Raw genomic sequence first — 15,836 nt, forward strand, 5'->3', positions numbered from 1 at the left:
CCCGGCACAGCCAGAAGAGGACTGACCACCCTTCATAGCCTGGTTCCTCTCAAGGTTTCTTCCTAGGTTTTGGCCTTTCTAGGGAGTTTTTCCTAGCCACTGTGCTCCTACACCTGCATTGCTTGCCGTTTGGGGTTTTAGGCTGGGTTTCTGTACAGCACTTTGAGATATCAACTGATGTAAGAAGGGCTATATAAATAAATGTGATTTGACACAGACACAAGTTACCTACTATATTTGGGAAACAGGATTAACACAGAGAGATCTTGGCAAAATACAATGTATGTTTGTTGTAGTACGAGTAGGCTGGTATATACAGTATCATCGGTAACAATTCTGTACAAGCCACCTAGCTAATAAAATACTGGGGCTAGCTAGTTACATTTCAATCATAACGATTGCCTAATTGAGGCGCAATAGAGTTCACCGGCGAATACCGGAAATAACTAAACCAACGAACGAGAAATGGTGGAGGCTATCAGAATGAAGAAACATTTTTCCGAATAAACGTGGTGAGTGAAAAACGCATTTACATACTGGGTAGGGAGTGGGCTCTCATTCTACCGCTAAACGACTTTGTATGCGTTGTTTGTTGGCAACCTTGATATTTACTACGTTTTTGGAACGGATTCAGGGACAATCGAAAATGCAAAATAAGATGGAGGATTGTGAAATGAAGGGTAGAGTCCTAGATAGCATCAACTGTTCAACAATGGATAAAGGACTTTTTAGTTCTTATGGTTAAAATGAGCAGAGCATTATTCCACTCCTAGGGGACTTCAGTAGTGTGCTGAACCAATTTACACGTCCATTTCTAGTAACAAGACCCACCAGAACTAATAATACCACCTGACGCTTCAGATAGTGTGGGCAAGGCAAGTGTTGTTACTGATGTAGTGTAGAGGTCTACGTGGCACCTACATCTATTCATACCGAAACCGCTGGCTTTCTGTCCGACTCTCACCTGTTACCGCAGGGACTGGTCCCAAACCCAACCAGTCCCGCAACGTTTAGGCATATGTGACGCAGCTCACTTGCCAGCCATGGTCCCAGCAATTATGCGCCCTATAGGCAATATCAAAATGCACAAAAAATATGCTAAGAAATGGGTTAAATCACCAGAGATTCTCACATGGCCCTTTATATTAGGCTTCCGGTAGTACTGGACATAGTTTGAAGAGAGCAGTTGGAGAGACTTTTACTTTCTCTTCATTCAATCAATAACATTGGTTTATAAAGCCCTTTTTTACATCAGATGTCACAACGTGCTATACAGAAACTCCAAACAGCAAGCAATGCACTCTCTTAAACTACTACGTTGTATAGCCAACCGTTTAGGAGTGGGACGATTTTCAGGCGGAGAAAAATATGGGTGTTAATATTTATTTATAGGCAATGTAGTAAACTATAGCCTAATCATATTTAGTAAAGACAACTGCCCGGTGTTTCTCCGCCCATGCATAAGCTAGCCGACTCTACTTAAATTGAGACCACTTTCGCACGACATGTATGGCTACTGAACTTGAAGCAACAAGAATGACAACAGCCGACACTTTTAGGAGGACGATTTGCATGCAGAGACAAAACAAATGGATAGTCAATGTTTATTGAGTAATAAAATGTGCAAGGCTCACTCACCATGGTAGCTTGTGCGCGCGTTTTTTCAATGATTATCAATTTTTTTGATTGCACTTTGACTCAAGTTGTTTGAGCGCCCTCCACTTTCCATTATCAGTATTTATTTTTCAGACACTGTAGTAAACTATAGTCTAATCATATTTAAATGAATTTAATTGTTAAGGTAACTGCCACGTTATTCCCCACATGCTTAGGTCGACTATTTCATTGAAACCACACATATAGGCTACTAGGCGCACTTGATCTCGCACGGCCAGCTGGGAGAGTAGGCTCTGAAAATGAAGCAGCGAATTCTGAGTGCATAATGCGACAAAGACGTGTTTTTAATACACTAGGTAGGCCTAGGCTAACAGCACATAAAGCAGAGATGCCCGTTTCCCAATAATCTGCGGGACAGCAAAAACATTTTCACCCGTCTTCTCAGTCCGACCGCGCCGCAATGATCTCTGTCCGGACTCGTAGGTTTCAAATGGTTGTGAGAAGTCATAGTTTATGTACATATTTATATCCATATTTGTAGTGCACAAATTAAACGGTTTTTTTTCTCCTATTCATGGAAACTCCGTTGACTAGGCTTGATTGAATAGGACCCTCAGTCTGAACGCAAGTTGCTCCAGTAGTTCATAGTAAAGTGAATAATACTGATGAATGAAAATGTAACAATGTATAATGTTCAGAGTCAGCACAAAATAATGTTCAGAGTCAGCACATTGACAAAATCACAGGAGGAACAAGGAACAAGAAACTTCTCTCCAGACACCTATCCAATCGTCTTAGATTTCTACAAGTGCCTATAAAAGGGGTAGGAATAGGGCTGTAGGGGTTTATTTTAAAATGACAGATAACATAATATCACAACTGGTTTCTGCCTCCAGCAAAACTTCCTGTTGCAGTTTTCTCATTGGAAACCTCATTGACTCTATGTGATGTTCTATTACAGTGTCTTGTAGAAAGGGAATGTATGTTATAGAATGTATGGTGTGTGAGCAGGTGAACTTGAATAAATGCCCATGTTAATTAGTAACTAACGTCTAGTTATTGCAACATCACACTCTATTCTAGTAAACCAGTTAGAGAAGGACAATCACCTCCGGACAGGAGCAGCAGACCTGAGTTAGTCGTGAGACAGAAGATAACTTTCCAGACCAGTTCACCGTGTCAGCAGCTGTGAAGGGGGTCAAAGACTAACGGTAAAGATCAAACCAGAAAATTAAAGTTATTGTACACTCGACCTTCAGTGATTGTTCCCTAAGTGAAATATGCAATTACATGCTAAAACGTGACAATAGGATCTCGCAGCCTCATGCTTGCTCTGCACAACAATAATACCCATTGTAAAAGCCCATCTGAACTATCTTGGCTTAACGATAAGAATCTTTCACCATTTCCTACCGAACTACCTCCTCACTAGGTACAGACGTCAGTTCTACGTCCACTTTGGATTAACATTTGTTTGAGTTGTCAACGAACCTTGAATTCAAAGTGAAATCAACAACAAATTTTCACCATGTCATTGGATTGAGGTTAGAAGTTGGATGAAAAAATACTAAATGCCCTTACATTGGTAACTTTTTGCAAATCTTATCCGTTTTTCACATTGATTCAACGTCATCACATTGCTTTTTTTGTGGTTGAAATGACGTGGAAGCAAACACACAGACTATTTTGATTCAAACAGTTTTTGCCTAGTGGGTCATGTTTTCAACTTACTGATCAACAATGGAGACACCTGTCCCTGAGCTGCTGCTGGCCACTCTAGAGGACAACCTGTGTGAAAAAAAACTGAAGAAATTCAAATGGCACCTGGTCCAGGGTGTAAAAGGTTTCTCTCAACACATCCCAAAGGCCCGGCTGGACAAAGCCGACCACCAGGACACTGTGGATAAGATGGTGGAGACTTACGGCCTTGAGGGCGCAAAGATGATCACACTGGAGGTCCTGAAGAAGATGAAGCTGATTGATCTCACTAATATGTGGACAGAACCAGCAGGTTAGATGATTTAAAAACATATAAAGGGATAATAGATAGTCATATTGTGTTAGTATTGAAATGGCTATGGTCTGGCTCTGGCCTGTTCAAGAACTATAAGTTATACCCATTAGCGTATGTGATGTTCATGACAATATTATGATGCCATACAGTTAATGTGTTCAGAATGTATTGCCAAAATTAATGGTGTCAATGTACGTACATTTTGTTTTAATAAAGGTTTGGGGTTGGTGCTCCATTGTAATTTTAGCACGGCTGTGATGGTCGATGGTACTACTTGGATAGCGCCTTTTTATATATGACCTCAGCACGTGCTTAAAAGCCATGCTAAAACCACCATGAATCACACAGCCTCTCTCTCCCCTCTCTCTCTCTCAGCCCGGAGTAGTCCAGCAGTGGTTCAGAAAGTCAGAGGTGAGCAATACAAATGAACACAACAGCTACGATTGACACGTGGCACGTCATATTCTATGAAGTGGTTTTCTGGTTGAGAACCAGATAAGACGTCTTATTTCTTTCACGACAAAATCAAATCGTCCTAGAGAGAATACTGCAAAGTTGCTACTTTTCATACAACAATTACAAAACCTGACCAAAAGACAACATAATGATGTCAAACACATGCAGTTATCATGACCATTATATAAATAACTAGTGGCACTGTGCCCTGCGGGCAGTCAGTCATCTGATTAATGCAATTCCATGCAAATTCATCTGATGACTGTAACCATAAAAAAAAATATTTAAAAAATATGACTGAAATTACCACAGAATCTTTAACTCAATAACCCATCTACTAATAAACTATGGTCAACTTCCTGTCTATTTGAAATGTAATGATTATTTTGCTTATGATCATGTGTTGAGCTATTCAATTGTCATGGACAATTATTTTGTTGCAAATGCAGAAAAAAAAGAAAATAATTGTTAGGCTACTCATTTGAAATCCTCAGGTGGACACCTTGTGTGACCAATAGTCTGTGTGAGACCTGGCACAGTAAAATCATTTTGTTGCAAAAGCGACTGCCTCCCATACATCATAGAACACTCTTCAGCATCATTTAAATAAAATAAAATAAAAAAAATGTTTTACCCATACTCCAGCAAGCTATCACAGGTGTGTAGAATCTGTAGAAAAGCTTTTCTTGTGCCGAGTTGCGGTAGCTCTGAAAAGTCCTGAAATCGGATCTTTGGGCTTCGTTTGGATGGCACATGGGAGTTACCACAGGTTATGTTGATGAGTCCTACCTTTTACCTGGGCCATTTCCCATATTGGCCTAGAACATATAGGCTACACTACAGGCTTATCAGTTTTGGAAACCAAATCTAGCCGAGGCTACTTATTAGCCTACTGTCTGGAATTTATCTGGCGTTGGTCTGCAAATGTGATCAAAGATGCATGTGTTTTATTATAGGCTAAAAGTGGAAAGAATAAACTGAATCTTTGTTTTCCCTTGCAATTGAAGATGAACTGAAATCGTACCTAAAGAAGAAGTATGACCAAATATATGAGGGGACGTCAAAGAAAGGGGATTTCGTCTATCTAAACAAGATCTACACTGAGCTTTACGTGATAGATGGGGCCATGGGAGGGGTCAGTGGGGATCATGAGGTCAGATGTCTGGATTCCAGAACACCAGCCACAGAAGAGACCGTTAAGCTCAGTGAAATATTCAAACCCCAGCCTGATCAGAAGAAACGAATCAGAACAGTGCTTTCACTGGGCATCGCTGGCGTGGGAAAAACTGTCTCTGTACAGAAGTTTATTCTCGACTGGACAGAAGGAAAGGAGAACCAGGACATTGACTTCATCATTCCACTTCCTTTTCGCCAAATCAATAAAATAAGAGAAGAAGACTGCAGTCTGATTGACCTGCTTCATCAGTTCTTCCCCTTCATGGAACCAATCAATACTCTGGAGGAAGGTTTTAAGGTTCTGTTCATCTTTGATGGTCTGGATGAGAGTCGACTCCCTCTGGCCCTTAATCATAATAAAGATGTGGCTAAAGACACAAAAACAGCTCCGCTGGACGTCCTGATCACAAACCTCATCACAGGACAGCTCCTCCCTTCTGCTCTCATCTGGATAACCTCCCGACCTGCAGCAGCCAATCAGATTGATCGAAACTACATCCACCAGTGGACTGAGATACGAGGTTTCAATGACCCTCAGAAGGAGGAGTACTTCAGGAAGAGATTCTGTAATGATGACCAGGCCTACAGAATCATCAACCATATAAAGTCTTCAAGGAGCCTCCACATTATGTGTCACATACCAGTGTTTTGTTGGATTTCAGCCACTGTTCTGAATGATATCCTGGGTAAAACAAAGAGTGGAGAGATGCCAAAGACTCTGACTAAAATGTACGAACACTTCCTGCTCTGCCAGACTGATAAAATGACAGAACAGAAGTATCCCACAGGTAGTAAAAATGCTGTCCTTCAACTAGCAAAACTAGCATTCTGTCAACTGCAAAAAGGACAATTGATTTTCTATGAGAAAGACCTGCGAGAGAGTGGTATTGACATTGAGGTGGCTATAGTGTACTCGGGTGTGTGCACTGAAATATTTCTGGAGGAGGAGAAAGTTTTTAGCTTTGTGCATCTGAGTGTTCAGGAGTTCCTTGCAGCTCTATATGCTTACCACTGTCACACAACAGACAACAACAATGTACTTCTCCCAAAGCTGACAAGGAAACATTCAATATTTTGTTTTGAATGTATTCCACAGTCTTGGAAATCTGTGTTTGACTTACATAAGACGGCAATCGACAAAGCCTTAGAGAGCCAGAATGGACACTTGGACCTTTTTCTCCGCTTCCTGCTTGGTCTTTCACTGGAGTCCAATCAGAGACTCCTGAGTGGAATCCTACCAGAGACAAAGGACAGAGAGGACATTGAGAAAACAGTCAGCTACATCAAGGAAAAAATCAGAGAGGACCTTTCTCCAGAGAAGAGCATCAACCTGTTCCACTGTCTGAGTGAGCTGAAGGATGAGTCTCTGGTGCTGGAGATCCAGAACTATCTGAGATCGGGGAGTCTGCCAGTGAATAACCTGTCACCTACACAGTGGTCAGCACTTACCTTTGTGTTAATGACATCTGAGGAAACACAAGAGGTGTTTGACCTGAAGAAATACATCAGATCAGAGGAGGGCCTCCTGAAGCTGTTGGCAGTCATCACCTCCTGCAGGTGTGCTCTGTAAGTAGGCTACTAAAGTTAAAGTTGATCTTTGTATATCCCAGGGACAGAAGTTATATTTTGGCCTCCGTAAAATCATCAAATCGTATTTGTCACATGCGCCAAATACAACAGATGTAGGTAGACCTTACAGTGAAATGCTTAAAAAAAGCCCTTAACCAACAATGCAGTTTTAAGTAAATAAAATAACTTTTTTTTTAGAGTAACAAATAATTAAAGAGCAGCAGTAAAATAACAATAGCGAGGCTATATACAGGGGGTACCGGTACAGAGTCAATATGCTGGGGCACCAGTTAGTCAAGGTAATTGTGGTAATATGTACAGTACATGTAGGTAGAGTTAAAGTAACATTTTCACGTTTGATTTTCTTTCCAAAGTATAATTGAATTGCACCATCCTTGCTAATTTCAAGTGCTTGCCACTAGAAGGGTAATGACATGGATGTGCCATTCAAAATGTAAAAATCTAAAGCAGACACCTCCATCAGAGAGTGATAGCTCCTCAGTAGACGATGGACCTGATCGGACAGCTCAGAGCTTCTGCTCTTTTCTGTCCATAAAAAAAACAAATGGATTGGTGGAAGAGGCAGGGAGAGTGATAGATCCAGGAGGGATACTACCACTTTATACAACGGTTGGGTCTAATCTTGCACGCTGATTGGTTAAAACCGCATTCCAGCCGGTGTCTATTCCAGAAGTTACCACCGGCTAAAACTATGACGTTGAAATGCCTATTTACTCTGTTCCATCTCACTGCGCAATCCACTGTCTCATCAGCTCAACCAGACAAGTATAAACTTTATCCCCCTTTTCTTTTAGACTAGCAATTGGTTTTCAGTAGCGATATTTGTAAAACACTTGCGGTCTGTCTGTCTGACATTTGCAACATTGTTTCAATATTGAAATTCGATCTCCAGCTGTCCCATAGAAATGAATGTGTCAGGGCGAGACAGACAGGCAAGCATATTTTCTCAGGTAGTTGAAATCATGAATTAGCCTCATTTTTATGGATATATAACATTTACGAGGAAATGTCAATAGAAAACAGGTAAGACGAAATGAAGTGCAGCTAGTTTGCAGTCTTTCCAGCTTCAGTTTGAAGTGACTGTGTTAAAGTAAACTCACCCCATTCCGTACAAATGTGCGCAACCGCAACATTCAAACGAGGCTACAAGGAAAACTAATGGGACTGTGTTGACGTCCAAATCGGGGGTGTGAACTAAGGTTTCTATTCAAGCGTTGATCGACATGGTAATGGCTCTATAGTATTGGAGAAAAGTTGAAAAAACTGACCCTCCGTTACATCGTGACGTGTCATTCCGTAACGTACAGCACGCATAAAGCAACTATTTCTGTCTTACAATCTCTCTGTACCAGGTGTAGCACTTCTCTTATCCTTTAAAAACAACATTTTAGAGGCGATAAGGTCATAAGTTGGACAAATCGAGTGAAAAAAAAAAAGCAATTTTCCCACACGACATCTCTCCTTCTCACTATCATACCTTTAGCTTCCCCACCCGCCATTTTTAAAAAAGACCCGAAGGGGCTCATTGCCTGCTTGAATTATGCAGAAACGGGCAACGTTTAGGTCATGTAATTGATTCTGCTGGAAAGGGGAGAAATTGTGCTTTACAATGGTATTGACCTTACAGTTGATCTGGAAGTATTGTGTTTTTGGAGCGCTAAAATAAGGGCAATTGTACGGACCAAGGCGATATACGAGTTTACGTTAGTTATGTTGTTGGCTAGCTCCTCTTAACAACATAACAACAGTGTCCTGATGCGAGCACACATTTTCTATGCCAGGTGAAATCGTGCATTATTAGCTCATTGTTATGGATGTATCCAAATAAATGTCTCAAGAAAACAGTTAAACAAATGCAATTGCTGCTACTGTTGTTATTCTGGCTGAACTGTTTGACGTGACTGTATGTTAGCCGTAGTTGGCTTGCTGGCAAGCAAAGGATAAGGACATTGCCAGCCAGTATGGCAATGGAGCATAAAGACTGATTGGCTGGGTCGCGTCCATAGATACAGAACATAAAGACTGATCGGCTGGGTTGCGTCTCTTGCAACCAAACCGATAGAACGAACGACCCACCGGCTCAGGTAGCAACCCTAGATTTTGTGTCAGGACTATATCTCGTGGAAGGATGAAATAGTATTAATAAATATATCAAAATAACGTTTTTAATTAAAATATGTAAATCATTATTTGAATATGTTGGTAACCCGTTGTATAAACGTGATGATGCCAGAGAAGCCGATGTTTGGAGGATATATTGCCACGGTTTGCCTAACACTCGTGCCAATATGTCCCCGCAACACATGCTTCTCTGGCATCATCACTTAAATACAAGACACCTCCATCAGAGAGGGATACGAAGACCATATAAAATGTTTTAAACACAAAATAGTTGATAATAGAGGAGCCAATACTGCCATGTGATTTGATGTATAGCATTGTTGAAATAAACGTTTCATTCTGCTTTAGCTTAAACGACAAGTGCAGTTAAAAATGTTATTTTCCTGTGTTTAATGTATATTTCCACAATATGAGGTTGGAATAATACTGTGACAATGTTGATAATGCCATTTTAGCTTTAGAGCTGGTTGAAAAGACCACCTGAAATGTCAGCCTGTTTTGGTGGGATGGAGTTTTGGCCTGCCTGGTGACATCACCAGGAGGTAAATTAGTTAATAGATCAATAATAGAGTTCCAAACCTCTCTGCCAATAACAGCTCGTTGTCAGTTTCCCACTCCCCACTCAGACCACTCCCAGACAGTCCTAGCAAAATTCTAAATTCTTGCTTGAGAAATTGCTTTTGCTAAGAAGCTATTGGTTTATTTTTTAACATTTTGATTGAAAACAATCACAGTAAGGTACTTAATTGTTACCCAGAAATGATTTGATAATGAGGTCAAAACTGCTGCATTGGACCTTTAATGCATACACTATGACAAAGGGTTATGCAATTTAACATGTGTGTCATTCTGTGAAAAACATTCTTCTCCAGACTAGATAGCTGTAACCTTACAGCAAGATGCTGTGAAATGTTGGCAAAAGCTATCGGCTCAAACTCCTCTTACATGAGAGAGCTGGACCTGAGTGACAATGACCTACAGGATTCAGGAGTGAAACTGCTCTCTGCTGGGCTGAGGAGTCCAATCTGCAAACTGGAGACACTAAGGTGAATAATTCTGGACTTGAATTGGGCTCTGTTTATTTGTTCAATTGTGCTTTCTTTGTTCTTTTTTTAATTTATTTTTTAGACTGAATAGATGTAACCTCACAAAGAACTGCTGTGTAGCATTGGCCTCAGCTCTGACTGCGAGGTCAAACACCTCACACCTAAGGAAGCTGGACCTGAGTGACAACAATCTACAAGACTCAGGGGTCCAGAAGCTTTCTGATAGACTGAATGATCCACAATGTAAACTGGAGACACTGGGGTCAGTTGCTTTGGGTTATATGGGGCAATTTTCTCAGACCTTCTAGCTAATGTCTGTAGCTATCATAATGTATGAGTGTTCTCAATGTAGGCTTGAATAAAACGTTATCAAGCCTTTGGTTTATACCTGTGAACTGAAGAAGAGTTTTGGGAAGATTTGATGATAGCAACTGTTTCCACAGGTTGTCGCTCTGCGGAGTCACCGAGAAAGGCTGTGCTTATCTGGCTTCAGCTCTGAGGTCAAACCCGTCCCACCTGAAAGAGCTGGACCTGAGCTACAATCACCCAGGAGATTCAGGAGTAAAGCTGCTCTCTGCTGGACAACATACAGTCAGGTGGGTCACAACAATGCATACTATGAAATGGGTGATAAACACTAATATTACAAAATATTAATTCGGTGCATTCTCTGCTCTTCTCTTACTAGGTTTCACCCTGGGGGAGAATACTGGTTCAGCGTTAGATGTAAGTCTGTTGGTGACTTTGCTCCCAGTCTGAATGTTAGCGCTGGATTAAAATGATACTAAGAAAGAGCTCTGTGCTTGATTACATCGAAAAAAGCTACATAAACATTAGGAACACCTTCCTAATATGGAGTTGCACCCTCATGTTGACACTGGTCCACTACCAGGTCATGTGTTTCCCCATTTGCCCTCAGAACAGTCTCAATTTGTCAGGGCATGGACTCTACAAGGTGTCAACACACTGGCCCATGTTGACTCCAGTGCTTCCCACAGTTGTCAGTTGGCTGGATGTCCTTTGGGTGGTGGACCATTCTTGATACACACGGAAAACTATTGAGCGTGAAAAACCCAGCAGTTCTTGACACAAACCAGTGCGCCTGGCACCTACTACCATACCCCGTTCAAAGACACTTAAATATTTTGTCTTGCCCATTCACCCTCTGAATGGCACACATACACAATCCATGTCTCAGGTGTCTCAAGGCTTAAAAATCCTTCTTTAACCTGTCCCCTCCCCTTCATCTACACAGATTGAAGTGGATTTAACAAGTGACATCAATAGCATTCACCTGGTCAGTCTGTCATGGAAAGGGCAGGTGTCCTTAATGTTTTGTATACTCAGTGAACAGAAATATAAACACAACATGTAAAGTGTTGGTCCCATGTTTCATGAGCTGAAATAAAAGATCCCAGACATGTCCCATACAAAAAGCTTATTTCTCTCAAATTTTGTGCACAAAGTTGTTTACATCTCTGTTAAAGCATTAACAGAGATCTTTGCCAAGATAATCCATCCAGTTGACAGGTGTGGCATATCAAGAAGCTGATTAAACAGCATGATCATTACACAGGTGCACCTTGGGCTGGGGACAGTAAAAGGCCACTCTAAAATGTGCAGTTTTGTTACACCACATAATGCCACAGATGTCTCCAGTTTTGAGGGAGCGTGCAATTGGCATGCTGACTGCAGGAATGTCCACTAGAGCTGTTGCCAGATAATTGAATGTTAATTTCTCTACAATAATTTGGCAATACGTCCAACTGGCCTCACATGATAATGCAATTCCAATTCCTGGAAGCTGAACCTGTCCTAGTTCTTCCATGACCTGCATACTCACCAGATATGTCACCCATTGAGCATGTTTGGGATGCTCTGGATTGACATGTATGACAGCATGTTACAGTTCCCGCCAATATCGAGCAACTTTGCACAGCCTTTGAAGAGGAGTGAGACGACAATCAACAGCCGGATCAACTCTATACAAAGGAGATGTGCCACGCGGCATTAGGCAAATGATGCTCACAACAGATACTGACTGGCCCCTACTTTTTTAAAGGTATCTGTGACCAACAGATGCAGATCTGTATTCCCAGTCATGTGAAATCCATAGATTAGGGCCTAATGAATTAATTTCAATTGACTGATTTCCTTATATGAACTGTAACTCAGAAAAATTGTTGCGTCTTGCGTTTTATATTTTTGTTCAGTATAAATTAATGTTTCATCTTAAATGTCCATTTAGTTAGGCAATTTATGTTAATAATTCATAGGACTACAATCTCGTTTGATAAAATAGATATGCCTAATATTTACATTTTCAATTGGCTTGATTTAGTTGCAACACAATGAAGTGGACAGTTCTTTACTTTAAAGGTTACATTTCCCTAGCGCCATCCCTTGACTGAAACAGGTGGTGGGGCTACTGTTTTGTTGTTTTTCCAATCCCAGACTGTTGTTTTTAAATGTGCAGTCCGTAATTAAAAAATCAACCAAACTGCTGTCCGGCATCTTTTTGGGGGGGTGAAACCACTCTCAAATAGACCGGAGATATGGATTAAAGGATTGACCGTCCATGAGATCAAAATGATCATTTTAATTAACCATGTTTTGAAGCTATCGTGTTTTTATTTGATTTATTTTGTACAATTACTAATTATGGACTTAATACTTTTGTACAATTATTAAGTCCAAAAATGGATGTACCAATTCCAGATTGCCCCTTGAAGACTAATGATTAATGTCCATTGTATCAGTATGCATTTTAATAGAGCACAGTTTAAATTACTTGCTTACACTTTACATCGTTACGTGAATATTGATAACTTTTTTTCCTTCATTCCCTGATCAGATGCCTGTAACCTCACACTGGACCCAAACACAACGTTCAGAAATCTATCTTTGTCTGAGGAGAACAGGAAGGTGACATGGGTAACCACGAAGCAGCCATACCCTGATCACCCTGAGAGATTTCACTACTATGCACAGGTGCTGTGTAGAGAGGGTCTGACTGGCCGCTGCTACTGGGAGGTCGAGTGGAGTGGGAATAGGGTTGAAATAGGTATGACATATAAAGGAATCAGCAGAAGAGGACAGGTAGATGACTGTGTTTTGGGACACAATGACAAATCCTGGTGTCTAGATTGTGATGGTAACCAATACACTGCCTGGCACAATGATGAGGACACTGCCATATCTGTCTCCTCTCGCTCCAACAGAGTAGGAGTGTCTCTGATTTGGTCGGACGGCAGTTTGTCCTTCTATAGCATCTCTTCTTCTAACACATTGACACACCTGTACACATTCCATACCAAATTCACCGAGCCCCTCTACCCAGGGTTTTATATTACAAACAACTCTTCAGTGACTTTGTGTCATAGATACCGAATGAGAAGTTCCCAGGCTCAATTTCCACCGCATATAGGCAAGAGCCTGATAGACTATGCAACAGAGTGAGACTTGAAAGGAGCGCACCTTAAAATTGTGGTGGGAGAGAGAACCTGCTACAGTTGTTTAGATGGGATTTTGAAAATGAAGATTCTGAGTTTATAAAGTGAAAACGATTTCTAAGATGCATACTTTCACATATAATTAAGTCCTGCATTCAGACACGAGTCCTGCATTCGGACACGAGTCCTGCATTCGGACACGAGTCCTGCATTCAGACACGAGTGCCAGAAATGTTCCAAAAAGCGGAATCTGCATTGATTACCATGGAGAGTGGATGTTCCTATTCCGCTTTGTCCGGTGGAGCGGGCCAGAGGCTCCTTTCAAGTCCTGTTTTGAGGCCTTGTGAAACCAGAGGGTTCCAGAGAGCCGGCTGGGTGGAGGAGCACTATCTGTTGGATGTAGGCCCACAGGATGTAGGCCCACAGGATGTAGGCCCCTCTCCTCTGTGTAGTTCCAGTTACACTCTAACTGGAATGTCAGCTGCAGGACAGCAAAACTAGGGGCTTGTGGAATGGAATGTCAGCTGCAGGACAGCAAAACTAGGGGCTTGTGGAATGGAATGTCAGCTGCAGGATAGCAAAACTAGGGGCTTGTGGAATGTCAGCTGCAGGACAGCAAAACTAGGGGCTTGTGGAATGTCAGCTGCAGGACAGCAAAACTAGGGGCTTGTGGAATGGAATAGAGCTGATCACAGGCTATGGGATCAAATGCAAGTCTGAATGAGCAGGACTTGTCCACACTACTCTCTCTATATGATGAATGATAATGTTAATCTCAGCCCACCCATAGCTGTCACTATTGATGAGGAAACACACCAATCTAGGTGCTTTAAACCAAATACAGCATCTCACAAAGCACCTGTGGTTTAACCCCATCAGGACCTCACAAAGCACCTGTGGTTTAACCCCATCAGGACCTCACAAAGCACCTGTGGTTTAACCCCATCAGGACCTCACAAAGCACCTGTGGTTTAACCCCATCAGGACCTCACAAAGCACTGGTGGTTTAACCCCATCAGGACCTCACAAAGCACCTGTGGTTTAACCCCATCAGGACCTCACAAAGCACTGGTGGTTTAACCCCATCAGGACCTCACAAAGCACCTGTGGTTTAACCCCATCAGGACCTCACAAAGCACCTGCGGTTTAAACCACAGGTGCTTTGTGAGGTACTTCATTACATACATGTTACTCTTGTTACTCTTTTTATGTCAAATATCCCAGTAGGTGCAAAACACCATGCATAAATCAAATCAAATCAAATGTATTTATATAGACCTTCGTACATCAGCTGATATCTCAAAGTGCTGTACAGAAACCCAGCCTAAAACCCCAAACAGCAAGCAATGCAGGTGTAGAAGCACGCATGCATAGTCATGTGAAGTGTCAGTCTGTAAAAAGGCAAATGCAGGGCAGCAATTCAGGCCAATAGCGCTGACCTCAGTCACAGATCATGAAGTGTTTTGAGAAGGTTGTTCAGGAGCAAGTCTGTGCTTTCCAGGACCCTCTACAATATGCCTACAGGAAAAAGATAGGGGTTGATTACCCTTTGCCCTGTTTTTGTTTATCTATTTTAAACAATGTTTATTTTTTTTGACAACCATATTTCAGGTGTGGCGACTTAAGGTGGACACATAGCTGCAAACAAGAACGCCATTAGACAAGGACAGAACTACATGCCTTTTTAAACATTTACACGCAGCCTACATATCAATGGATGCACACTTTTCCATTGATTCTATTGGATTTAGTCTATTCCAGTGAATATTTTGGCTCTTATAGACTATATTATACAGAGTCTCTTATGAACATCATGAAGTTGTACTTGTTTCATCAGTCACTAGTACTCTGGTCGTTGTCTTTGCTGGTGACATCACATTTCTCCTCTGGGGATTAATTAATCTCTCGTTAACAGACGTTCCATTTCTACAATTACGCAAGATTTTAGTTCTGGGTTAGGGATGAATTAATGTAACAGGACTGTGTCCATGTCCATCTCTGATGCTATCTGGTGAGTGCAATTTGATTACCTGTTTGTTGTGAATAAAAATGGCTGACCAAATGGAAGCGTTGAACTATCCAGGGAAATTTAAATAGATTTAGCAATAGGGGGAAAAAAAATGGTATTACGCGACACTTGATGTGACGTCACAGAGGACAAAACAATCGATTTGAAAAATGTCTGTTCTGTTTATCTGAAATAAATCATATTTAACAATGTAATCAAGTCTCAAGTAGTGATTTTCTACTGAAAGAAAATAAAGGCCTATAGATGCGGTAGAGGTCAATGGAACACAGACCGTGGGGGATAGAAGGACGGCAGATTGGCGCACAGTAAACAAATCTGATCTAACAAGGTGGATA

General features: G+C 41.4%; 1 protein-coding gene across 3 annotated transcripts; it reads left to right on the forward strand.

The window, feature by feature from the left end:
* The first annotated feature begins 340 nt into the window (after positions 1 to 340).
* On the forward strand, positions 341 to 15,695 carry LOC110523169 (NACHT, LRR and PYD domains-containing protein 12). 3 transcript variants are annotated; one of them, XM_036976747.2, is made up of 10 exons: positions 416 to 512; positions 2,701 to 2,828; positions 3,484 to 3,628; positions 4,007 to 4,042; positions 5,095 to 6,829; positions 9,847 to 10,020; positions 10,103 to 10,282; positions 10,464 to 10,616; positions 10,709 to 10,746; positions 12,875 to 15,695. In XM_036976747.2, the coding sequence occupies exons 3-10, from the start codon at positions 3,526 to 3,528 to the stop codon at positions 13,477 to 13,479; spliced, it is 3,024 nt and encodes a 1,007-aa protein (XP_036832642.2). In that variant the 5' UTR covers positions 416 to 512; positions 2,701 to 2,828; positions 3,484 to 3,525; the 3' UTR covers positions 13,480 to 15,695. The 3 variants fall into 3 exon arrangements, with proteins under 3 accessions (XP_090089797.1, XP_036832642.2, XP_036832641.2); XM_036976746.2 differs by having other exon boundaries at positions 427 to 512; positions 3,050 to 3,628; XM_090233671.1 differs by lacking the exon at positions 10,103 to 10,282 and having other exon boundaries at positions 341 to 512; positions 2,701 to 3,628.
* Positions 15,696 to 15,836: the final 141 nt, after the last annotated feature.

This window comes from Oncorhynchus mykiss, chromosome 5, assembly GCF_057628025.1.
Source record: "Oncorhynchus mykiss isolate SJ-2025 chromosome 5, ASM5762802v1, whole genome shotgun sequence".
In the NCBI taxonomy this organism is placed as follows: domain Eukaryota; kingdom Metazoa; phylum Chordata; class Actinopteri; order Salmoniformes; family Salmonidae; genus Oncorhynchus; species Oncorhynchus mykiss.